The 26,449-nt window shown below is 48.7% G+C and overlaps 1 protein-coding gene across 4 annotated transcripts in view; it reads right to left on the reverse strand.

Annotated features, from left to right (window-relative positions):
• The window catches only part of LOC139562199 (echinoderm microtubule-associated protein-like 6), a 126,308-nt gene that overhangs the window by 23,830 nt on the left and 76,029 nt on the right, over positions 1-26,449 (reverse strand). For 2 of the 4 annotated variants that reach the window (XM_071379643.1, XM_071379642.1), the window contains 10 exons: positions 24,523-24,601; positions 24,155-24,284; positions 23,931-24,029; positions 23,588-23,608; positions 23,048-23,221; positions 22,668-22,876; positions 22,393-22,550; positions 21,661-21,775; positions 21,173-21,361; positions 20,759-20,931 (listed from right to left, as the gene is read on the reverse strand). In XM_071379643.1, coding sequence (XP_071235744.1) covers positions 20,759-20,931; positions 21,173-21,361; positions 21,661-21,775; positions 22,393-22,550; positions 22,668-22,876; positions 23,048-23,221; positions 23,588-23,608; positions 23,931-24,029; positions 24,155-24,284; positions 24,523-24,601 — 1,347 coding nt within the window. The remainder of the gene's footprint in view (positions 1-20,758; positions 20,932-21,172; positions 21,362-21,660; positions 21,776-22,392; positions 22,551-22,667; positions 22,877-23,047; positions 23,222-23,587; positions 23,609-23,930; positions 24,030-24,154; positions 24,285-24,522; positions 24,602-26,449) is intronic. The other 2 variants (XM_071379646.1, XM_071379645.1) reach the window with 1 other exon arrangement.

The raw sequence follows: 26,449 nt of genomic DNA on the forward strand, positions 1-26,449 counted from the left end.
CCAGGAAATGGACATGTAGCTAGGGTTAGGGCTGATGCTAGGGTTACTGCTAGGATGTGGACATGAAGCTAGGGTTAGGGTTGATGCTAGGGTTAGTTACTGCCAGGATGTGGACATGAAGCTAGGGTTAGGGCTGATGCTAGAGTTATTGCCAGGATGTGGACATGAAGCTAGGGTTAGGGCTGATGCTAGGCTTAGTTATTGCCAGGATGTGGACATGAAGCTAGGGTTAGGGTTGATGCTAGGGTTACTGCCAGGATGTGGACATGAAGCTTGGGTTAGGGATGATGCTAGGGTTACTGCCAGGAAGTAGACATGAAGCTAGGGTTAGGGCTGATGCTAGGCTTAGTTATTGCCAGGATGTGGACATGAAGCTAGGGTTAGGGTTGATGCTAGGGTTACTGCCAGGATGTGGACATGAAGCTTGGGTTAGGGATGATGCTAGGGTTACTGCCAGGAAGTAGACATGAAGCTAGGATTAGGGCTGATGCTAGGGTTACTTACTGCCAGGATATGGACATGAAGCTAAGGTTAGGGCTGATGCTAGGGTTACTGCCAGGATGTAGACATGAAGCTAGGGTTAGGGTTGATGCTATGGTTACTGCCAGGATGTGGACATGAAGCTAGGGTTAGGGCTGATGCTAGGGTTAGTTACTGCCAGGGTGTGGACATGAAGCTAGGGTTAGGGCTGATGCTATGGTTACTGCCAGGATGTGGACATGAAGCTAGGGTTAGGGTTTGATGCTAGGGTTACTGCTAGGATGTAGACATGAAGCTAGGGTTAGGGCTGATGCTAGGGTTATTGCCAGGATGTGCACATGAAGCTAGGGTTAGGGCTGATGCTAGGGTTCCTGCCAGGATGTGGACATGAAGCTAGGGTTAGGGCTGATGCTAGGGTTAGTTACTGCCAGGATGTGGACATGAAGCTAGGGTTAGGGCTGATGCTAGGGTTACTGCCAGGATGTGGACATGAAGCTCGGGTTAGGGCTGATGCTAGGGTTAGTTACTGCCAGTATGTGGACATGAAGCTTGGGTTAGGGCTGATGCTAGGGTTACTGCCAGGAAGTAGACATGAAGCTAGGGTTAGGGCTGATGCTAGGGTTAGTTACTGCCAGGAAATCGACATGAAGCTAGGATTAGGGCTGATGCGATGCGAGGGTTAGTTACTGCCAGGATATGGACATGAAGCTAGGGTTAGGGCTGATGCTAGGGTTACTGCCAGGATGTAGACATGAAGCTAGGGTTAGGGTTCATGCTAGGGTTAGGTACTCCCAGGATGTAGACATGAAGCTAGGGTTTGGGCTGATGCTAGGGTTAGTTACTGCCCGGATGTGGACATGAAGCTTGGGTTAGGGCTGATGCTCGGGTTACTGCCAGGAAGTAGACATGAAGCTAGGGTTAGGGCTGATGCTAGGGTTAGTTACTGCCAGGATATGGACATGAAGCTAGGGTTAGGGCTGATGCTAGGGATACTGCCAGGATGTAGACATGAAGCTAGGGTTAGGGTTCATGCTTGGGTTAGGTACTCCCAGGATGTAGACATGAAGCTAGGGTTTGGGCTGATGCTAGGGTTAGTTACTGCCCGGATGTGGACATGAAGCTAGGGTTAGGGTTGATGCTAGGGTTAGTTACTGCCAGGATGTGGACATGAAGCTAGGGTTAGGGCTGATACTAGGGTTACTGCTAGGATGTGGACATGAAGCTAGGGTTAGGGTTGATGCTAGGGTTAGTTACTGCCAGGATATGGACATGAAGCTAGGGTTAGGGTTGATGCTAGGCTTAGTTACTGCCAGGATGTGGACAAGAAGCTAGGGTTAGGGCTGATGCTAGGGTGAGTTACTGCCCGGATGTGGACATGAAGCTAGGGTTAGGGTTGATGCTAGGGTTAGTTACTGCCAGGATGTGGACATGAAGCTTGGGTTAGGGCTGATGCTAGGGTTACTGCCAGGAAGTAGACATGAAGCTAGGGTTAGGGCTGATGCTAGGGTTAGTTACTGCCAGGAAATCGACATGAAGCTAGGATTAGGGCTGATGCTAGGGTTACTTACTGCCAGGATATGGACATGAAGCTAGGGTTAGGGCTGATGCTAGGATTACTGCCAGGATGTAGACATGAAGCTAGGGTTAGGGTTGATGCTAGGGTTAGTTACTGCCAGGATGTGGACATGAAGCTAGGGTTAGCGCTGATACTAGGGTTACTGCCAGGAAATGGACATGTAGCTAGGGTTAGGGCTGATGCTAGGGTTACTGCTAGGATGTGGACATGAAGCTAGGGTTAGGGTTGATGCTAGGGTTAGTTACTGCCAGGATGTGGACATGAAGCTAGGGTTAGGGTTGATGCTAGGGTTAGTTACTGCCAGGATGTGGACATGAAGCTAGGGTTAGGGCTGATGCTAGCCTTAGTTATTGCCAGGATGTGGACATGAAGCTAGGGTTAGGGTTGATGCTAGGGTTACTGCCAGGATGTGGACATGAAGCTTGGGTTAGGGATGATGCTAGGGTTACTGCCAGGAAGTAGACATGAAGCTAGGGTTAGGGCTGATGCTAGGGTTAGTTACTGCCAGGAAATCGACATGAAGCTAGGATTAGGGCTGATGCTAGGGTTACTTACTGCCAGGATATGGACATGAAGCTAAGGTTAGGGCTGATGCTAGGGTTACTGCCAGGATGTAGACATGAAGCTAGGGTTAGGGTTGATGCTATGGTTACTGCCAGGATGTGGACATGAAGCTAGGGTTAGGGCTGATGCTAGGGTTAGTTACTGCCAGGGTGTGGACATGAAGCTAGGGTTAGGGCTGATGCTATGGTTACTGCCAGGATGTGGACATGAAGCTAGGGTTAGGGTTTGATGCTAGGGTTACTGCTAGGATGTAGACATGAAGCTAGGGTTAGGGCTGATGCTAGGGTTATTGCCAGGATGTGCACATGAAGCTAGGGTTAGGGCTGATGCTAGGGTTCCTGCCAGGATGTGGACATGAAGCTAGGGTTAGGGCTGATGCTAGGGTTAGTTACTGCCAGGATGTGGACATGAAGCTAGGGTTAGGACTGATGCTTAGGTTAGTTACTGCCAGGATGTGGACATGAAGCTCGGGTTAGGGCTGATGCTAGGGTTAGACTGCCAGGATGTGGACATGAAGCTAGGGTTAGGGCTGATGCTAGGGTTACTGCCAGGATGTGGACATGAAGCTAGGGTTAGGGCTGATGCTAGGGTTAGTTACTGCCAGGATATGGACATGAAGCTAGGGTAAGGGCTGATTTTAGGGTTACTGTTAGGATGTAGACATGAAGCTAGGTTTAGGGCTGATGCTAGTGTTAGTTACTGCCAGGATGTGGACATGAAGCTCGGGTTAGGGCTGATGCTAGGGTTAGTTACTGCCAGGATGTTGACATGAAGCTAGGGTTAGGACTGATGCTAGGGTTACTGCCAGGATATGGACATGAAGCTAGGGTTAGGGTTGATGCTAGGGTTAGTTACTGCCAGGATATGAACATGTGGCTAGGTTTAGGGATGATGCTAGGGTTACTGCCAGGATATGGACATGAAGCTAGGGTTAGGGTTGATGCTAGGGTTACTGCCAGGATGTAGACATGAAGCTAGGGTTCGGGCTGATGCTAGGGTTAGTTACTGCCAGGATGTGGACATGAAGCTAGGGTTAGGGTTTGATGCTAGGGTTACTGCTAGGATGTAGACATGAAGCTAGGGTTAGGGCTGATGCTAGGGTTAGTTACTGCCAGGATGTGGACATGAAGCTAGGGTTAGGGCTGATGCTAGAGTTATTGCCAGGATGTGAACATGAAGCTAAGGTGAGGGCTGATGCTAGGGTTACTGCCAGGATATGGACATGAAGCTAGGGTTAAGGCTGATGTTAGGCTTACTGCTAGGATGTCGACATGAAGCTAGGGTTAGGGCTGATGCTAGGGTTAGTTACTGCCAGGATGTGGACATGAAGCTAGGGTTAGGACTGATGCTAGGGTTAGTTACTGCCAGGATATGGACATGAAGCTAGGGTTAGGGCTGATGTTAGGGTTACTGCTAGGATGTAGACATGAAGCTAGGGTTAGGGCTGATGCTAGGGTTACTGCCAGGATGTGGACATGAAGCTCGGGTTAGGGCTGATGCGAGGGTTAGTTACTGCCAGGATGTGGACATGAAGCTTGGGTTAGGGCTGATGCTAGGGTTAGTTATTGCCAGGATATGGACATGAAGCTAGGGTTAGGGCTGATACTAGGGTTAGTTACTGCCAGGATATGGACATGAAGCTAGGGTTAGGGCTGATGCTATGGTTACTGCCAGGATGTGGACATGAAGCTAGGGTTAGGGCTGATGCTAGGGTTACTGCTAGGATGTAGACATGAAGCTAGGGTTAGGGCTGATGCTAGGGTTATTGCCAGGATGTGCACATGAAGCTAGGGTTAGGGCTGATTCTAGGGTTCCTGCCAGGATGTGGACATGAAGCTAGGGTTAGGGCTGATTCTAGGGTTCCTGCCAGGATGTGGACATGAAGCTAGTGTTAGGACTGATGCTTGGGTTAGTTACTGCCAGGATGTGGACATGAAGCTAGGGTTAGGGCTGTTGCTAGGGTTAGTTACTGCCAGGATGTAGACATGAAGCTAGGGTTAGGGTGATGCTAGGGTTAGTTACTGCCAGGATATGGACATGAAGCTAGGGTTAGGGTTGATGCTAGGGTTAGTTACTGTCAGGATATGGACATGAAGCTAGGGTTAGGGCTGATATTAGGGTTACTGCTAGGATGTCGACATGAAGCTAGGGTTAGGGCTGATGCTAGGGTTAGGTACTGCCAGGATGTAGACATGAAGCTAGGGTTAGGGCTGATGCTAGGGTTAGGTACTGCCAGGATATGGACATGAAGCTAGGGTTAGGGTTGATGCTAGGGTTTGTTACTGCCAGGATGTGGACATGAAGCTAGGGTTAGGGCTGATGCTAGGGTTACTGCCAGGATGTGGACATGAAGCTAGGGTTGGGGCTGATGCTAGGGTTACTGCCAGGATGTGGACATGAAGCTCGGGTTAGGGCTGATGCTAGGGTTAGTTACTGCCAGTATGTGGACATGAAGCTTGGGTTAGGGCTGATGCTAGGGTTACTGCCAGGAAGTAGACATGAAGCTAGGTTTAGGGCTGATGCTAGGGTTAGTTACTGCCAGGAAATCGACAAGAAGCTAGGATTAGGGCTGATGCTAGGGTTACTTACTGCCAGGATATGTACATGAAGCTAGGGTTAGGGCTGATGCTAGGGTTACTGCCAGGATGTAGACATGAAGCTAGGGTTAGGGTTGATGCTAGGGTTAGTTACTGCCAGGATGTGGACATGAAGCTAGGGTTAGGGCTGATACTAGGGTTACTGCCAGGAAATGGACATGTAGCTAGGGTTAGGGCTGATGCTAGGGTTACTGCTAGGATGTGGACATGAAGCTAGGGTTAGGGTTGATGCTAGGGTTAGTTACTGCCAGGATATGGACATGAAGCTAGGGTTAGGGTTGATGCTAGGGTTAGTTACTGCCAGGATATGGACATGTAGCTAGGGTTAGGGCTGATGCTAGGGTTACTGCCAGGATGTGGACATGAAGCTAGGGTTAGGGCTGATGCTAGGGTTACTGCCAGGATGTGGGCATGAAGCTCAGGTTAGGGCTGATGCTAGGGTTAGTTACTGCCAGTATGTGGACATGAAGCTTGGGTTAGGGCTGATGCTAGGGTTACTGCCAGGAAGTAGACATGAAGCTAGGGTTAGGGCTGATGCTAGGGTTAGTTACTGCCAGGATATGGACATGAAGCTAGGGTTAGGTTTGATGCTAGGGTTAGTTACTGCCAGGATGTGGACATGAAGCAAGGGTTAGGGCTGATGCTAGGGTTACTGCCAGGATGTAGACATGAAGCTAGGGTTAGGGCTGATGCTAGGGTTACAGCCAGGATGTGGACATGAAGCTAGGGTTAGGGCTGATGCTAGGGTTACTGCCAGGATGTGGACATGCAGCTAGGGTTAGGGCTGATGTTAGGGTTACTGCTAGGATGTAGACATGAAGCTAGGGTTAGGGCTGATGCTAGGGTTACTGCCAGGATGTGGAAATTAACCTAGGGTTAGGGCTGATGCTAGGGTTACTGCCAGGATGTGGACATGAAGCTCGGGTTAGGGCTGATGCGAGGGTTAGTTACTGCCAGGATGTGGACATGAAGCTTGGGTTAGGGCTGATGCTAGGGTTAGTTACTGCCAGGATATGGACATGAAGCTAGGGTTAGGGCTGATACTAGGGTTAGTTACTGCCAGGATATGGACATGAAGCTAGGGTTAGGGCTGATGCTATGGTTACTGCCAGGATGTGGACATGAAGCTAGGGTTAGGGCTGATGCTAGGGTTACTGCTAGGATGTAGACATGAAGCTAGGGTTAGGGCTGATGCTAGGGTTATTGCCAGGATGTGGACATGAAGCTAGGGTTAGGGCTGATGCTAGGGTTCCTGCCAGGATGTGGACATGAAGCTAGGGTTAGGGCTGATGCTAGGGTTAGTTAATGCCAGGATGTGGACATGAAGCTAGTGTTAGGACTGATGCTTGGGTTAGTTACTGCCAGGATGTGGACATGAAGCTAGGGTTAGGGCTGATGCTAGGGTTACTGCCAGGATATGGACATGAAGCTAGGGTTAGGGGTGTTGCTAGGGTTAGTTACTGCCAGGATATGGACATGAAGCTAGGGTAAGGGCTGATGTTAGGGTTACTGTTAGGATGTAGACATGAAGCTAGGATTAGGGCTGATGCTAGGGTTAGTTACTGCCAGGATGTGGACATGAAGCTCGGGTTAGGGCTGATGCTAGGGTTAGTTACTGCCAGGATGTTGACATGAAGCTAGGGTTAGGACTGATGCTAGGGTTACTGCCAGGATATGGACATGAAGCTAGGGTTAGGGCTGATGTTAGGGTTACTGCCAGGATGTGGACATGAAGCTAGGGTTAGGGCTGATGCTAGGGTTACTGTCAGGATGTGGACATGAAGCTAGGGTTAGGGCTGTTGCTAGGGTTAGTTACTGCCAGGATGTTGACATGAAGCTAGGGTTATGGTTGATGCTAGGGTTAGTTACTGCCAGGATGTGGACATGAAGCTAGTGTTAGGACTGATGCTAGGGTTAGTTACTGCCAGGATATGGACATGAAGCTAGGGTTAGGGCTGATGCGAGGGTTACTGCCAGGATGTAGACATGAAGCTAGGGTTAGGGCTGATACTAGGGTTACTGCCAGGATGTAGACATGAAGCTAGGGTTAGGGCTGATGCTAGGGTAACTGCCAGGATGTGGACATGAAGCTAGGGTTAGGGCTGATGCTAGAGTTATTGCCAGGATGTGGACATGAACCTAAGGTGAGGGCTGATGCTAGGGTTACTGCTAGGATGTGGACAAGAAGCTAGGGTTAGGGTTGATGCTAGGGTTACTAACAGGAAGTAGACATGAAGCTAGGGTTAGGGCTGATGCTAGGGTTAGTTACTGCCAGGATGTGGACATGAAGCTAGGGTTAGGGCTGATGCTAGGGTTACTGCCAGGATGTGGACATGAAGCTAGGGTTAGGGCTGATGCTAGGGTTAGTTACTGCCAGTATGTGGACATGAAGCTTGGGTTAGGGCTGATGCTAGGGTTACTGCCAGGAAGTAGACATGAAGCTAGGGTTAGGGCTGATGCTAGGGTTAGTTACTGCCAGGAAATCGACATGAAGCTAGGATTAGGGCTGATGCGAGGGTTAGTTACTGCCAGGATATGGACATGAAGCTAGGGTTAGGGCTGATGCTAGGGTTACTGCCAGGATGTAGACATGAAGCTAGGGTTAGGGTTCATGCTAGGGTTAGGTACTCCCAGGATGTAGACATGAAGCTAGGGTTTGGGCTGATGCTAGGGTTAGTTACTGCCCGGATGTGGACATGAAGCTTGGGTTAGGGCTGATGCTAGGGTTACTGCCAGGAAGTAGACATAGAGCTAGGGTTAGGGCTGATGCTAGGGTTAGTTACTGCCAGGATATGGACATGAAGCTAGGGTTAGGGTTGATGCTAGGGTTAGTTACTGCCAGGATGTGGACATGAAGCTAGGGTTAGGGCTGATGCTAGGGTTACTGCTAGGATGTGGACATGAAGCTAGGGTTAGGGTTGATGCTAGGGTTAGTTACTGCCAGGATATGAACATGTGGCTAGGTTTAGGGATGATGCTAGGGTTACTGTCAGGATATGGACATGAAGCTAGGGTTAGGGTTGATGCTATGGTTACTGCCAGGATGTGGACATGAAGCTAGGGTTAGGGCTGATGCTAGGGTTAGTTACTGCCAGTATGTGGACATGAAGCTTGGGTTAGGGCTGATGCTAGGGTTACTGCCAGGAAGTAGACATGAAGCTAGGGTTAGGGCTGATGCTAGGGTTAGTTACTGCCAGGAAATCGACATGAAGCTAGGATTAGGGCTGATGCGAGGGTTAGTTACTGCCAGGATATGGACATGAAGCTAGGGTTAGGGCTGATGCTAGGGTTACTGCCAGGATGTAGACATGAAGCTAGGGTTAGGGTTCATGCTAGGGTTAGGTACTCCCATGATGTAGACATGAAGCTAGGGTTTGGGCTGATGCTAGGGTTAGTTACTGCCCGGATGTGGACATGAAGCTAGGGTTAGGGTTGATGCTAGGGTTAGTTACTGCCAGGATGTGGACATGAAGCTAGGGTTAGGGCTGATGCTAGGGTTACTGCTAGGATGTGGACATGAAGCTAGGGTTAGGGTTGATGCTAGGGTTACTGCCAGGATGTGGACATGGAGCTTGGGTTAGGGATGATGCTAGGGTTACTGCCAGGAAGTAGACATGAAGCTAGGGTTAGGGCTGATGCTAGGGTTAGTTACTGCCAGGAAATCGACATGAAGCTAGGATTAGGGCTGATGCTAGGGTTACTTACTGCCAGGATATGGACATGAAGCTAAGGTTAGGGCTGATGCTAGGGTTACTGCCAGGATGTAGACATGAAGCTAGGGTTAGGGTTGATGCTATGGTTACTGCCAGGATGTGGACATGAAGCTAGGGTTAGGGTTTGATGCTAGGGTTACTGCTAGGATGTAGACATGAAGCTAGGGTTAGGGCTGATGCTAGGGTTATTGCCAGGATGTGCACATGAAGCTAGGGTTAGGGCTGATGCTAGGGTTCCTGCCAGGATGTGGACATGAAGCTAGGGTTAGGGCTGATGCTAGGGTTAGTTACTGCCAGGATGTGGACATGAAGCTAGGGTTAGGGCTGATGCTAGGGTTACTGCCAGGATGTGGACATGAAGCTCGGGTTAGGGCTGATGCTAGGGTTAGTTACTGCCAGTATGTGGACATGAAGCTTGGGTTAGGGCTGATGCTAGGGTTACTGCCAGGAAGTAGACATGAAGCTAGGGTTAGGGCTGATGCTAGGGTTAGTTACTGCCAGGAAATCGACATGAAGCTAGGATTAGGGCTGATGCGAGGGTTAGTTACTGCCAGGATATGGACATGAAGCTAGGGTTAGGGCTGATGCTAGGGTTACTGCCAGGATGTAGACATGAAGCTAGGGTTAGGGTTCATGCTAGGGTTAGGTACTCCCAGGATGTAGACATGAAGCTAGGGTTTGGGCTGATGCTAGGGTTAGTTACTGCCCGGATGTGGACATGAAGCTTGGGTTAGGGCTGATGTTAGGGTTACTGTTAGGATGTAGACATGAAGCTAGGGTTAGGGCTGATGCTAGGGTTAGTTAATGCCAGGATGTGGACATGAAGCTAGTGTTAGGACTGATGCTTGGGTTAGTTACTGCCAGGATGTGGACATGAAGCTAGGGTTAGGGCTGATGCTAGGGTTACTGCCAGGATATGGACATGAAGCTAGGGTTAGGGGTGTTGCTAGGGTTAGTTACTGCCAGGATATGGACATGAAGCTAGGGTAAGGGCTGATGTTAGGGTTACTGTTAGGATGTAGACATGAAGCTAGGATTAGGGCTGATGCTAGGGTTAGTTACTGCCAGGATGTGGACATGAAGCTCGGGTTAGGGCTGATGCTAGGGTTAGTTACTGCCAGGATGTTGACATGAAGCTAGGGTTAGGACTGATGCTAGGGTTACTGCCAGGATATGGACATGAAGCTAGGGTTAGGGCTGATGTTAGGGTTACTGCCAGGATGTGGACATGAAGCTAGGGTTAGGGCTGATGCTAGGGTTACTGTCAGGATGTGGACATGAAGCTAGGGTTAGGGCTGTTGCTAGGGTTAGTTACTGCCAGGATGTTGACATGAAGCTAGGGTTATGGTTGATGCTAGGGTTAGTTACTGCCAGGATGTGGACATGAAGCTAGTGTTAGGACTGATGCTAGGGTTAGTTACTGCCAGGATATGGACATGAAGCTAGGGTTAGGGCTGATGCGAGGGTTACTGCCAGGATGTAGACATGAAGCTAGGGTTAGGGCTGATACTAGGGTTACTGCCAGGATGTAGACATGAAGCTAGGGTTAGGGCTGATGCTAGGGTAACTGCCAGGATGTGGACATGAAGCTAGGGTTAGGGCTGATGCTAGAGTTATTGCCAGGATGTGGACATGAACCTAAGGTGAGGGCTGATGCTAGGGTTACTGCTAGGATGTGGACAAGAAGCTAGGGTTAGGGTTGATGCTAGGGTTACTGCCAGGATATGTACATGAAGCTAGGGTTAGGGCTGATGCTAGGGTTAGTTACTGCCAGTATGTGGACATGAAGCTTGGGTTAGGGCTGATGCTAGGGTTACTAACAGGAAGTAGACATGAAGCTAGGGTTAGGGCTGATGCTAGGGTTAGTTACTGCCAGGATGTGGACATGAAGCTAGGGTTAGGGCTGATGCTAGGGTTACTGCCAGGATGTGGACATGAAGCTCGGGTTAGGGCTGATGCTAGGGTTAGTTACTGCCAGTATGTGGACATGAAGCTTGGGTTAGGGCTGATGCTAGGGTTACTGCCAGGAAGTAGACATGAAGCTAGGGTTAGGGCTGATGCTAGGGTTAGTTACTGCCAGGAAATCGACATGAAGCTAGGATTAGGGCTGATGCGAGGGTTAGTTACTGCCAGGATATGGACATGAAGCTAGGGTTAGGGCTGATGCTAGGGTTACTGCCAGGATGTAGACATGAAGCTAGGGTTAGGGTTCATGCTAGGGTTAGGTACTCCCAGGATGTAGACATGAAGCTAGGGTTTGGGCTGATGCTAGGGTTAGTTACTGCCCGGATGTGGACATGAAGCTTGGGTTAGGGCTGATGCTAGGGTTACTGCCAGGAAGTAGACATGAAGCTAGGGTTAGGGCTGATGCTAGGGTTAGTTACTGCCAGGATATGGACATGAAGCTAGGGTTAGGGTTGATGCTAGGGTTAGTTACTGCCAGGATGTGGACATGAAGCTAGGGTTAGGGCTGATGCTAGGGTTACTGCTAGGATGTGGACATGAAGCTAGGGTTAGGGTTGATGCTAGGGTTAGTTACTGCCAGGATATGAACATGTGGCTAGGTTTAGGGATGATGCTAGGGTTACTGTCAGGATATGGACATGAAGCTAGGGTTAGGGTTGATGCTATGGTTACTGCCAGGATGTGGACATGAAGCTAGGGTTAGGGCTGATGCTAGGGTTAGTTACTGCCAGTATGTGGACATGAAGCTTGGGTTAGGGCTGATGCTAGGGTTACTGCCAGGAAGTAGACATGAAGCTAGGGTTAGGGCTGATGCTAGGGTTAGTTACTGCCAGGAAATCGACATGAAGCTAGGATTAGGGCTGATGCGAGGGTTAGTTACTGCCAGGATATGGACATGAAGCTAGGGTTAGGGCTGATGCTAGGGTTACTGCCAGGATGTAGACATGAAGCTAGGGTTAGGGTTCATGCTAGGGTTAGGTACTCCCATGATGTAGACATGAAGCTAGGGTTTGGGCTGATGCTAGGGTTAGTTACTGCCCGGATGTGGACATGAAGCTAGGGTTAGGGTTGATGCTAGGGTTAGTTACTGCCAGGATGTGGACATGAAGCTAGGGTTAGGGCTGATGCTAGGGTTACTGCTAGGATGTGGACATGAAGCTAGGGTTAGGGTTGATGCTAGGGTTACTGCCAGGATGTGGACATGAAGCTTGGGTTAGGGATGATGCTAGGGTTACTGCCAGGAAGTAGACATGAAGCTAGGGTTAGGGCTGATGCTAGGGTTAGTTACTGCCAGGAAATCGACATGAAGCTAGGATTAGGGCTGATGCTAGGGTTACTTACTGCCAGGATATGGACATGAAGCTAAGGTTAGGGCTGATGCTAGGGTTACTGCCAGGATGTAGACATGAAGCTAGGGTTAGGGTTGATGCTATGGTTACTGCCAGGATGTGGACATGAAGCTAGGGTTAGGGCTGATGCTAGGGTTAGTTACTGCCAGGGTGTGGACATGAAGCTAGGGTTAGGGCTGATGCTATGGTTACTGCCAGGATGTGGACATGAAGCTAGGGTTAGGGTTTGATGCTAGGGTTACTGCTAGGATGTAGACATGAAGCTAGGGTTAGGGCTGATGCTAGGGTTATTGCCAGGATGTGCACATGAAGCTAGGGTTAGGGCTGATGCTAGGGTTCCTGCCAGGATGTGGACATGAAGCTAGGGTTAGGGCTGATGCTAGGGTTAGTTACTGCCAGGATGTGGACATGAAGCTAGGGTTAGGGCTGATGCTAGGGTTACTGCCAGGATGTGGACATGAAGCTCGGGTTAGGGCTGATGCTAGGGTTAGTTACTGCCAGTATGTGGACATGAAGCTTGGGTTAGGGCTGATGCTAGGGTTACTGCCAGGAAGTAGACATGAAGCTAGGGTTAGGGCTGATGCTAGGGTTAGTTACTGCCAGGAAATCACCATGAAGCTAGGATTAGGGCTGATGCGAGGGTTAGTTACTGCCAGGATATGGACATGAAGCTAGGGTTAGGGCTGATGCTAGGGTTACTGCCAGGATGTAGACATGAAGCTAGGGTTAGGGTTCATGCTAGGGTTAGGTACTCCCAGGATGTAGACATGAAGCTAGGGTTTGGGCTGATGCTAGGGTTAGTTACTGCCCGGATGTGGACATGAAGCTTGGGTTAGGGCTGATGCTAGGGTTACTGCCAGGAAGTAGACATGAAGCTAGCGTTAGGGCTGATGCTAGGGTTAGTTACTGCCAGGATATGGACATGAAGCTAGGGTTAGGGTTGATGCTAGGGTTAGTTACTGCCAGGATGTGGACATGAAGCTAGGGTTAGGGCTGATGCTAGGGTTACTGCTAGGATGTGGACATGAAGCTAGGGTTAGGGTTGATGCTAGGGTTAGTTACTGCCAGGATATGAACATGTGGCTAGGTTTAGGGATGATGCTAGGGTTACTGTCAGGATATGGACATGAAGCTAGGGTTAGGGTTGATGCTATGGTTACTGCCAGGATGTGGACATGAAGCTAGGGTTAGGGCTGATGCTAGGGTTAGTTACTGCCAGTATGTGGACATGAAGCTTGGGTTAGGGCTGATGCTAGGGTTACTGCCAGGAAGTAGACATGAAGCTAGGGTTAGGGCTGATGCTAGGGTTAGTTACTGCCAGGAAATCGACATGAAGCTAGGATTAGGGCTGATGCGAGGGTTAGTTACTGCCAGGATATGGACATGAAGCTAGGGTTAGGGCTGATGCTAGGGTTACTGCCAGGATGTAGACATGAAGCTAGGGTTAGGGTTCATGCTAGGGTTAGGTACTCCCATGATGTAGACATGAAGCTAGGGTTTGGGCTGATGCTAGGGTTAGTTACTGCCCGGATGTGGACATGAAGCTAGGGTTAGGGTTGATGCTAGGGTTAGTTACTGCCAGGATGTGGAACATGAAGCTAGGGTTAGGGTTGATGCTAGGGTTACTGCCAGGATGTGGACATGAAGCTTGGGTTAGGGATGATGCTAGGGTTACTGCCAGGAAGTAGACATGAAGCTAGGGTTAGGGCTGATGCTAGGGTTAGTTACTGCCAGGAAATCGACATGAAGCTAGGATTAGGGCTGATGCTAGGGTTACTTACTGCCAGGATATGGACATGAAGCTAAGGTTAGGGCTGATGCTAGGGTTACTGCCAGGATGTAGACATGAAGCTAGGGTTAGGGTTGATGCTATGGTTACTGCCAGGATGTGGACATGAAGCTAGGGTTAGGGCTGATGCTAGGGTTAGTTACTGCCAGGGTGTGGACATGAAGCTAGGGTTAGGGCTGATGCTATGGTTACTGCCAGGATGTGGACATGAAGCTAGGGTTAGGGTTTGATGCTAGGGTTACTGCTAGGATGTAGACATGAAGCTAGGGTTAGGGCTGATGCTAGGGTTATTGCCAGGATGTGCACATGAAGCTAGGGTTAGGGCTGATGCTAGGGTTCCTGCCAGGATGTGGACATGAAGCTAGGGTTAGGGCTGATGCTAGGGTTAGTTACTGCCAGGATGTGGACATGAAGCTAGTGTTAGGACTGATGCTTGGGTTAGTTACTGCCAGGATGTGGACATGAAGCTAGGGTTAGGGCTGATGCTAGGGTTACTGCCAGGATATGGACAAGAAGCTAGGGTTAGGGCTGATGCTAGAGTTACTGCCAGGATGTGGACATGAAGCTAGGGTTAGGGCTGATGCTAGGGTTAGTTACTGCCAGGATATGGACATGAAGCTAGGGTAAGGGCTGATTTTAGGGTTACTGTTAGGATGTAGACATGAAGCTAGGTTTAGGGCTGATGCTAGTGTTAGTTACTGCCAGGATGTGGACATGAAGCTCGGGTTAGGGCTGATGCTAGGGTTAGTTACTGCCAGGATGTTGACATGAAGCTAGGGTTAGGACTGATGCTAGGGTTACTGCCAGGATATGGACATGAAGCTAGGGTTAGGGTTGATGCTAGGGTTAGTTACTGCCAGGATATGAACATGTGGCTAGGTTTAGGGATGATGCTAGGGTTACTGCCAGGATATGGACATGAAGCTAGGGTTAGGGTTGATGCTATGGTTACTGCCAGGATGTGGACATGAAGCTAGGGTTCGGGCTGATGCTAGGGTTAGTTACTGCCAGGGTGTGGACATGAAGCTAGGGTTAGGGCTGATGCTAGGGTTACTGCTAGGATGTAGACATGAAGCTAGGGTTAGGGCTGATGCTAGGGTAACTGCCAGGATGTGGACATGAAGCTAGGGTTAGGGCTGATGCTAGAGTTATTGCCAGGATGTGAACATGAAGCTAAGGTGAGGGCTGATGCTAGGGTTACTGCCAGGATATGGACATGAAGCTAGGGTTAAGGCTGATGTTAGGCTTACTGCTAGGATGTCGACATGAAGCTAGGGTTAGGGCTGATGCCAGGGTTAGTTACTGCCAGGATGTGGACATGAAGCTAGGGTTAGGACTGATGCTAGGGTTAGTTACTGCCAGGATATGGACATGAAGCTAGGGTTAGGGCTGATGTTAGGGTTACTGCTAGGATGTAGACATGAAGCTAGGGTTAGGGCTGATGCTAGGGTTACTGCCAGGATGTGGACATGAAGCTCGGGTTAGGGCTGATGCGAGGGTTAGTTACTGCCAGGATGTGGACATGAAGCTTGGGTTAGGGCTGATGCTAGGGTTAGTTATTGCCAGGATATGGACATGAAGCTAGGGTTAGGGCTGATACTAGGGTTAGTTACTGCCAGGATATGGACATGAAGCTAGGGTTAGGGCTGATGCTATGGTTACTGCCAGGATGTGGACATGAAGCTAGGGTTAGGGCTGATGCTAGGGTTACTGCTAGGATGTAGACATGAAGCTAGGGTTAGGGCTGATGCTAGGGTTATTGCCAGGATGTGCACATGAAGCTAGGGTTAGGGCTGATTCTAGGGTTCCTGCCAGGATGTGGACATGAAGCTAGGGTTAGGGCTGATTCTAGGGTTCCTGCCAGGATGTGGACATGAAGCTAGTGTTAGGACTGATGCTTGGGTTAGTTACTGCCAGGATGTGGACATGAAGCTAGGGTTAGGGCTGTTGCTAGGGTTAGTTACTGCCAGGATGTAGACATGAAGCTAGGGTTAGGGTGATGCTAGGGTTAGTTACTGCCAGGATATGGACATGAAGCTAGGGTTAGGGTTGATGCTAGGGTTAGTTACTGCCAGGATATGAACATGTGGCTAGGTTTAGGGATGATGCTAGGGTTACTGCCAGGATATGGACATGAAGCTAGGGTTAGGGTTGATGCTATGGTTACTGCCAGGATGTGGACATGAAGCTAGGGTTAGGGCTGATGCTAGGGTTAGTTACTGCCAGGGTGTGGACATGAAGCTAGGGTTAGGGCTGATGCTAGGGTTACTGCTAGGATGTAGACATGAAGCTAGGGTTAGGGCTGATGCTAGGGTAACTGCCAGGATGTGGACATGAAGCTAGGGTTAGGGCTGATGCTAGAGTTATTGCCAGGATGTGGACATGAAGCTAAGGTGAGGGCTGATGCTAGGGTTACTGCCAGGATATGGACATGAAGCTAGGGTTAAGGCTGATGTTAGGCTTACTGCTAGGATGTCGACATGAAGCTAGGGTTAGGGCTGATGCTAGGGTTAGTTACTGCCAGGATGTGGACATGAAGCTAGGGTTAGGACTGATGCTAGGGTTAGTTACTGCCAGGATATGGACATGAAGCTAGGGTTAGGGCTGATGTTAGGGTTACTGCTAGGATGTAGACATGAAGCTAGGGTTAGGGCTGATGCTAGGGTTACTGCCAGGATGTGGAAATGGACCTAGGGTTAGGGCTGATGCTAGGGTTACTGCCAGGATGTGGACATGAAGCTCGGGTTAGGGCTGATGCGAGGGTTAGTTACTGCCAGGATGTGGACATGAAGCTTGGGTTAGGGCTGATGCTAGGGTTAGTTATTGCCAGGATATGGACATGAAGCTAGGGTTAGGGCTGATACTAGGGTTAGTTACTGCCAGGATATAGACATGAAGCTAGGGTTAGGGCTGATGCTATGGTTACTGCCAGGATGTGGACATGAAGCTAGGGTTAGGGCTGATGCTAGGGTTACTGCTAGGATGTAGACATGAAGCTAGGGTTAGGGCTGATGCTAGGGTTATTGCCAGGATGTGCACATGAAGCTAGGGTTAGGGCTGATTCTAGGGTTCCTGCCAGGATGTGGACATGAAGCTAGGGTTAGGGCTGATTCTAGGGTTCCTGCCAGGATGTGGACATGAAGCTAGTGTTAGGACTGATGCTTGGGTTAGTTACTGCCAGGATGTGGACATGAAGCTAGGGTTAGGGCTGTTGCTAGGGTTAGTTACTGCCAGGATGTAGACATGAAGCTAGGGTTAGGGTGATGCTAGGGTTAGTTACTACCAGGATATGGACATGAAGCTAGGGTTAGGGTTGATGCTAGGGTTAGTTACTGCCAGGATATGAACATGTGGCTAGGTTTAGGGATGATGCTAGGGTTACTGCCAGGATATGGACATGAAGCTAGGGTTAGGGTTGATGCTAGGGTTAGTTACTGCCAGGGTGTGGACATGAAGCTAGGGTTAGGGCTGATGCTAGGGTTACTGCTAGGATGTAGACATGAAGCTAGGGTTAGGGCTGATGCTAGGGTAACTGCCAGGATGTGGACATGAAGCTAGGGTTAGGGCTGATGCTAGAGTTATTGCCAGGATGTGGACATGAAGCTAAGGTGAGGGCTGATGCTAGGGTTACTGCCAGGATATGGACATGAAGCTAGGGTTAAGGCTGATGTTAGGCTTACTGCTAGGATGTCGACATGAAGCTAGGGTTAGGGCTGATGCTAGGGTTAGTTACTGCCAGGATGTGGACATGAAGCTAGGGTTAGGACTGATGCTAGGGTTAGTTACTGCCAGGATATGGACATGAGGCTAGGGTTAGGGCTGATGTTAGGGTTACTGCTAGGATGTAGACATGAAGCTAGGGTTAGGGCTGATGCTAGGGTTACTGCCAGGATGTGGAAATGGACCTAGGGTTAGGGCTGATGCTAGGGTTACTGCCAGGATGTGGACATGAAGCTCGGGTTAGGGCTGATGCGAGGGTTAGTTACTGCCAGGATGTGGACATGAAGCTTGGGTTAGGGCTGATGCTAGGGTTAGTTATTGCCAGGATATGGACATGAAGCTAGGGTTAGGGCTGATACTAGGGTTAGTTACTGCCAGGATATGGACATGAAGCTAGGGTTAGGGCTGATGCTATGGTTACTGCCAGGATGTGGACATGAAGCTAGGGTTAGGGCTGATGCTAGGGTTACTGCTAGGATGTAGACATGAAGCTAGGGTTAGGGCTGATGCTAGGGTTATTGCCAGGATGTGCACATGAAGCTAGGGTTAGGGCTGATTCTAGGGTTCCTGCCAGGATGTGGACATGAAGCTAGGGTTAGGGCTGATTCTAGGGTTCCTGCCAGGATGTGGACATGAAGCTAGTGTTAGGACTGATGCTTGGGTTAGTTACTGCCAGGATGTGGACATGAAGCTAGGGTTAGGGCTGTTGCTAGGGTTAGTTACTGCCAGGATGTAGACATGAAGCTAGGGTTAGGGTGAAGCTAGGGTTAGTTACTGCCAGGATATGGACATGAAGCTAGGGTTAGGGTTGATGCTAGGGTTAGTTACTGCCAGGATATGAACATGTGGCTAGGTTTAGGGATGATGCTAGGGTTACTGCCAGGATATGGACATGAAGCTAGGGTTAGGGTTGATGCTATGGTTACTGCCAGGATGTGGACATGAAGCTAGGGTTAGGGCTGATGCTAGGGTTAGTTACTGCCAGGGTGTGGACATGAAGCTAGGGTTAGGACTGATGCTAGGGTTACTGCTAGGATGTAGACATGAAGCTAGGGTTAGGGCTGATGCTAGGGTAACTGCCAGGATGTGGACATGAAGCTAGGGTTAGGGCTGATGCTAGAGTTATTGCCAGGATGTGGACATGAAGCTAAGGTGAGGGCTGATGCTAGGGTTACTGCCAGGATATGGACATGAAGCTAGGGTTAAGGCTGATGTTAGGCTTACTGCTAGGATGTCGACATGAAGCTAGGGTTAGGGCTGATGCTAGGGTTAGTTACTGCCAGGATGTGGACATGAAGCTAGGGTTAGGACTGATGCTAGGGTTAGTTACTGCCAGGATATGGACATGAAGCTAGGGTTAGGGCTGATGTTAGGGTTACTGCTAGGATGTAGACATGAAGCTAGGGTTAGGGCTGATGCTAGGGTTACTGCCAGGATGTGGAAATGGACCTAGGGTTAGGGCTGATGCTAGGGTTACTGCCAGGATGTGGACATGAAGCTCGGGTTAGGGCTGATGCTAGGGTTAGTTACTGCCAGGATGTGGACATGAAGCTTGGGTTAGGGCTGATGCTAGGGTTAGTTATTGCCAGGATATGGACATGAAGCTAGGGTTAGGGCTGATACTAGGGTTAGTTACTGCCAGGATATGGACATGAAGCTAGGGTTAGGGCTGATGCTATGGTTACTGCCAGGATGTGGACATGAAGCTAGGGTTAGGGCTGATGCTAGGGTTACTGCTAGGATGTAGACATGAAGCTAGGGTTAGGGCTGATGCTAGGGTTATTGCCAGGATGTGCACATGAAGCTAGGGTTAGGGCTGATTCTAGGGTTCCTGCCAGGATGTGGACATGAAGCTAGGGTTAGGGCTGATTCTAGGGTTACTGCTAGGATGTAGACATGAAGCTAGGGTTAGGGCTGATGCTAGGGTTATTGCCAGGATGTGCACATGAAGCTAGGGTTAGGGCTGATTCTAGGGTTCCTGCCAGGATGTGGACATGAAGCTAGTGTTAGGAATGATGCTTGGGTTAGTTACTGCCAGGATGTGGACATGAAGCTAGGGTTAGGGCTGATGTTAGGGTTACTGCCAGGATGTGGACATGAAGCTAGGGTTAGGGCTGATGCTAGGGTTACTGCCAGGATGTGGACATGAAGCTAGGGTTAGGGCTGTTGCTAGGGTTAGTTACTGCCAGGATGTTGACATGAAGCTAGGGTTATGGTTGATGCTAGGGTTAGTTACTGCCAGGATGTGGACATGAAGCTAGTGTTAGGACTGATGCCAGGGTTAGTTACTGCCAGGATGTGGATATGAAGCTAGGGTTAGGGCTGATGCGAGGGTTACTGCCAGGATGTAGACATGAAGCTAGGGTTAGGGCTGATGCTAGGGTTACTGCCAGGATGTAGACATGAAGCTAGGGTTAGGGCTGATGCTAGAGTAACTGCCAGGATGTGGACATGAAGCTAAGGTGAGGGCTGATGCTAGGGTTACTGCTAGGATGTGGACATGAAGCTAGGGTTAGGGCTAATGCTAGGGTTACTGCCAGGATATGTACATGAAGCTAGGGTTAGGGCTGATGCTAGGGTTACTGCCAGGATATGTACATGAAGCTAGGGTTAGGGCTGATGTTAGGGTTACTGCTAGGATGTCGACATGAAGCTAGGGTTAGGGCTGATGCTAGGGTTAGTTACTGCCAGTATGTGGACATGAAGCTTGGGTTAGGGCTGATGCTAGGGTTACTGCCAGGAAGTAGACATGAAGCTAGGGTTAGGGCTGATGCTAGGGTTAGTTACTGCCAGGATATGGACATGAAGCTAGGGTTAGGGTTGATGCTAGGGTTTCTGCCAGGATGTAGACATGAAGCTAGGGTTAGGGCTGATGCTAGGGTTACTGCCAGGATGTAGACATGAAGCTAGGGTTATGGTTGATGCTAGGGTTAGTTACTGCCAGGACGTGGACAGGAGTCTAGCCAAAGTGCTCCAGGTAGCTCCTATGTCCCCTCAGTTCTTACCTGATGTCCTGTATGGCAGCACTGCGGTCTCGTTTCTTGCCCCACATCTTGAGTGAGTTGGTGAGGAGGATGATGAACTCCCCATTCTTCATGCCCACAGACACCATCTCCCCATCGGGACTGTAGCTGGCACACTTGGCTGGGTGGCCCAGGCTCACCTTGTTCAGCAGTTTCTAGCAAGGAAACGGACGCAGGGTTGTAGACAACACAACATGACATAGGACGGTATATTGCCATTCAACGGTTAACTAAATTCAGGTGCAAAGGAAACCAAGAACACAAACCTATTTACATACAGTTGTTTACAAAAAGTTGTTTCTGAAATAAATAAATTAAGACATTCAATGTAAGTTCAAATGCAACTGCATAACTCAGCAGACCATTGGAACCACATAGTATTTATTTGTGCTGTACCTTGTCGGCCAGGTCCCATATGCGGATGGTGCTGTCGTCGCTGGTGGAGATGAACAGGTCTTTAGAGGGGTGGGTGGCCAGGCCCCAGATCTCGCCCTGCATGTGACCGTTGATCAGGATGTTGGACGCAGCGTTCTTCTCTCCCACCTCAATGATCTCACCATCTTTTGTACCTACCAATATCTTACCCTGGTAGACAGGGACACAAGAAGGTTACTGTTTTTAACCCTTCAAAATCCTAGCTATTGACTTAGGGCTCGCTTCAATCTGTATCGCTAAGAGCGTCTGCTAAATGACAAAAATATTATATAAATATATGATATTCAATAAAATAAAATAAAAAATAAAAATATATATAAAAAATACATTGCGACAGTACATTTATTTACGAAAGGATTGTTCAGGGAGTTGCTTTAAGGTTAAACATCTGCTGTAGACATGCTCAAAGTCTCTTTCACTGCTGTGTGCCCTGGCTGTGCTGAACTCACCTTTCCCCGACAGACGGACCTCACACACTCAACAGTTTGGCCCGTCTCCAGCTGGAACGCTCGGCAACGCTTCATCTCCTGGTCCCACAGTTTCACTGCACCGCCCTCCTTTGTACTGAAAAAGTGCATGCACGCACACACACACATGCATGCAAACACACCATCATAATCATCAATGTATAATCATCATAGAGGATAGAGGGTTAACCGAGATTCAGAACTATTCTTAATGTAATCCAATGGAATTCCAGATGGGATTTTTGGTGCTAGTGTGTCTTGTTACTTTAGGTGGGATTAATGGTGTTGTCTCAAGTAGGTCAGTGTTATAAAGATATCATTCTGATTGTCAGTGGTCTTGGCAGCAGGTAGCCTAGCGGTTAAACAAATACTTTCCCTGAGTCCGATGAACTAGTGGACACCATTTTTATGTCTCTCTCTGTGTCCAGTATGAGGGAAGTTAGTTAGGTAGTTAGCGTAATGACTGGAAGTCTATGAATATCTACTAGCATGCTAGTAGAAAAATGGCCTCATTGCCAAAATATCCCTTTAAGAGCGTTGTAACCGAAAGGTCACTGTTTCAAATCCCTGAGCTGACTAGGTGAAAAATCGGTCGATGTACCCTTGAGCAAGGCACCTAACCCTAATTTCTCCTGTAAGTCGCTCTGGATAAGAGCGTCTGATAAATGACTAAAATGTCAACTGTAAATGGTCGTGCAGCAGTACGGTACTCACGGCCTCTCCTTGCCCCCTGTGACGATGAGGCCGTCCCTCAGTGTGGTGTACATGGTGAACACTGGCCCGGTGTGGGCTTTAGCCACGACACGAAGCAGGAAGTGGTCTCTCCACACGTACACATCCCCATTTATAGCACCTGTGAATGTTAGGTTATTCTGGAGGAAGAGAAACCACAGTTCAGGATCATGAAACCGTTTAATGTATCTCTGAAATGAATTACTACCCATTAGGGTAGACTAAAGAGTTTAGTGTCAAATTCTGCCGATACTCACAGCACCAAAGGCCACAGACAACATGGTCTGCATCCTGCCGTCCTCCACTGAGCCCACCACTCCCTTCTTATACATGAGAGAGCCTCCAGCAAGTGTCCAGAATTTGATGTGCTTGATCCCAACAGACACGAACTGAGAGTCGGAGTCGGGCCGGAACTCAACTACAAAGATCCTGTCTGGATGGCCACCTTTACTGGTCACTTTAGCACCTGGACAGGGTAACCCACACGAGCACAAATACTCCTATGACCTGCTATTTACAGTTACAGAGTGATATCTGACAACATTGTTAGGATTAGCGATCCCAAAAATGCCCAGACCAATCTAAGCTGTAGCCTACCACCATCTCAGTGAATATTACCAGGGTCAGAATGGCTCACCTTCCTGCCAGCGCCACACAGTGATGGTGTGTTCAGGCTCCACCCCCACAGAGAGCAGCAGCTTTCCCGTGGCGCTGAAGTTGACGTAGCCCACCCCCTTGGCATGAGAGCAGCGCAGGATGGACAGCGTCTGTTTACTCATGGCGTCCCACACGTGAATGGAGGGGGTGGTGCCTGGAGCACAGAGAAAACCACCATAGTCTGATCCAGTATACAGGGCTACAGTATGGAGCAGTCCAGGGCAATTGATTGGCTGTATTATAGTACTGGGTAAAAAAGGTCAGAAAAGTAGGGTTGAATACAGAGGGATAACTACTGGAGGATAGAAAACACAGGACAGGCCACTGGGAAACTGCAGGAGAACAGCAATAAGAGGGTAAACTTATAGGGGTGGTTTCCCCGACATAGATTAAGATTTTTTGTTCATTGAGCTTGCTTTTTTATTGCAGGACTGAGATTTATCTGTGTCCGGGAAACCGGCCCATAGGTATAGTAACTGTAGGGCACACTGTAAAGGTCAATCTGGACGGGGGGGTTTACCTGGCAGGTCTGTCACTTCACCTGTGGTGTGTGAGCAATGGGAAATTAGGCAACAAAAGAACAAATTAAATCTAAAGTGAGTGCCTTCTCAGATGCTGCTGAGGGCCATGATATTAAGCACAAATAAAAACTAATTCTAGCAACAAACAAAATTAAAACGTGTCAATGTAGACTGAACAGGTCCTCAACGAAGTCCCATAAAAATGCTAAGATAAGGCTAAACATGGGCATTCAATATCTCTCTCTCATATGCCCACACACAAATGCTATGGATAAGTACATGCAAAATACGTAAACGCATAACCACAATAAAATAAAACATTCACTGCAGTACAGTACATACCAATCTGTCCTGTAGCGATGACATTTTTGTATTTAGGATGTTGATTGACGGTCAAACAGAGGATGTCGTCTGTATGCTCCAAGTAGAAACTCTGAGTCCCTGAGGAAAAATAGCATTAAAACACTGAGTTCATCTTCATCTTATCATGTACATGCCTTTGAAAATCACAAGCCCTGATGTCAATATTGAGTACGGTATCTGAAAGTGACAACACGTAGCTGTACCAGTGGAGAGGCTGTGCACCATGGCCGTGGCTGCTGTGTGGAAGACGATGTCGGTGCCGTCGTTGAGGTAGTGAAGGTTGTTACGACAATCGAAGCCCCTGAACCCAAACACGTGGTCCAGAACCAGGTCCTGGAAGTACACACATCACCAACCAATCACATCCCACAGCACACCAAACGTACCCAACAATGGTTAATAAAAAACAATAAATGGTTAAAAATGTAACAAGACACAAGCATTTTGCTACACCCGCAATAACATCTGCAAAATATGTGTATGTGACCAATAAAATTAGATTTTGTAACATTGTGTTGAGTATGACATCAAAGTTATTCAGAGTTAACATCAACACCACTGTGAGACAAACCTCGACAAGCTTCTTCTTTTTGGTGATATTGTTCTTCTGCAGCTTCTCTGGTTTGGGAGCAGCTCGGCTAACAGGTGGCCTGCAGTGAGTAAACAGATAGTACTGCCTCACACAGTAGATATATTGGACAGATACAGTATATTAACATGTGTACCACAGAACCAAGTCATGTTTTCTCAGAGCAATTTCATTACAGGGCACAGCAATGCCACATTAAGGATAGATTAGGCCAAGTTATAAAATGTCTCTCTAGTCTGACATGAGAGCGATAGAAACAAAGAAAGAAAGATAAGAGAGAGTGTGAGAAAGAAAATATCTATGTACTAAACTACAGCTTGAGGAACTCAGAGAGTACAAAACAGCTGCAATCAGTCATATCCTTCCGAATAGACACCAATGTTAAGCACATCATTGTTTGTTAATCACTCATAATAGCCTTTACTGTTTATAATACACAAACATTCAGTGTTCCTCATAAAACACACACAGTATATAACACAATATCTACAGACAGATTCAGTGCTACATAAAATGGAATAAATTGTATACACCAATGACATTTTCCTAGTACATTTTCCACATGTATGAATTTTGGCCAGCCACTACACACATATTACCAAGGTGGGCACATCACATTCACAATGTTAACAAGCGTCAACTTTCACATAAGGATCACACCAATAATGACACATTACACCAGTTGGCTGAGGCCACATTTAACATGTATGGCAATGAGCCACAATGAGCAACAGAATACAATTCCACTCAGTCTCTGAGTCAGTTTCTAGGAGCTCTACACTGCCACCTGCAGCACATCTACCTCTGCGTCTCAGTGAGGCTTTCCCTGGATTTCCTTCTCTGTCTCCCCCTCATTGAAATCTATCACTATAAAATAAAAATACTTAAAAAGGGTCAATCTGCAGTTAATGTAGCAATTGCAGATTGCCCCTTTAAAGTGAGTGGAATTCCACTCTCCTTAAAAATGAAGTCACTGGATATGTTGGAAAATTTGACTTCCTAGGCAGTTGGTTACCACAGTGATGTGTCCTGGCTGAGACCTGAGGTTCATGGTCACTCTCAGGGGTTAACAGACCATGTAAAACATCTGACATATCAATAGTATTGATAGCTGACACAAAAGCACAGGGCCATTAAAGGAAGAATAGAAGCACATCACACTGCCCTTTCCCACATGGACAAAAGGAACACCTATGTGAGAATGCTATTCATTGACTACAGCTCAGCGTTCAACACCATAGTGCCCATGAAGCTCATCACTAAGATAAGGACCCTGGGACTAAACACCTCCCTCTGCAACTGGATCCTGGACTTCCTGACGGGCCGCCCCCATGTGGTAAGGGTAGGCAACAACACATCTGCTACGCTGATCCTCAACACTGGGGCCCCTCAGGGGTGTGTACTTAGTCCCCTCCTGTACTCCCTGTTCACCCACGACTGCGTGGCCAAACACGACTCCAACACCATCATTAAGTTTGCTGATGACACAGTAGTGGTAGGCCTGATCACCGACAACGATTAGAGAGGAGGTCAGAGAACTGGCAGTGTGGTGCCAGGGCAACACCCTCTCCCTCAATGTGAGCAAGACAAAGGAGCTGATTGTGGACTATAGGAAAAGGAGGGCTGAACAGGCCCCCATTAACATCAACAGGGCTGTAGTGGCATCACTACCTGGTATGGCAACTGCTCGGCATCTGACCGTAAGGCGCTACAGAGGGTAGTGAGTACTGCCCAGTGCATCACTGGGGCCAAGTTTCCTGCAATCCAGGACCTATATAATAGGTGGTGTCAGAGGAAAGACCATAAAATTGTCAGAGACTGCAGTCACCCAAGTCATAGACTGTTTTCTCTGCTACCGCACGGCAAGCGGTTACGGAGCGCCAAGTCTAGGACCAAAAGGCTCCTTAAC

Source organism: Salvelinus alpinus, chromosome 32, assembly GCF_045679555.1.
Source record: "Salvelinus alpinus chromosome 32, SLU_Salpinus.1, whole genome shotgun sequence".
In the NCBI taxonomy this organism is placed as follows: Eukaryota; Metazoa; Chordata; class Actinopteri; order Salmoniformes; family Salmonidae; genus Salvelinus; species Salvelinus alpinus.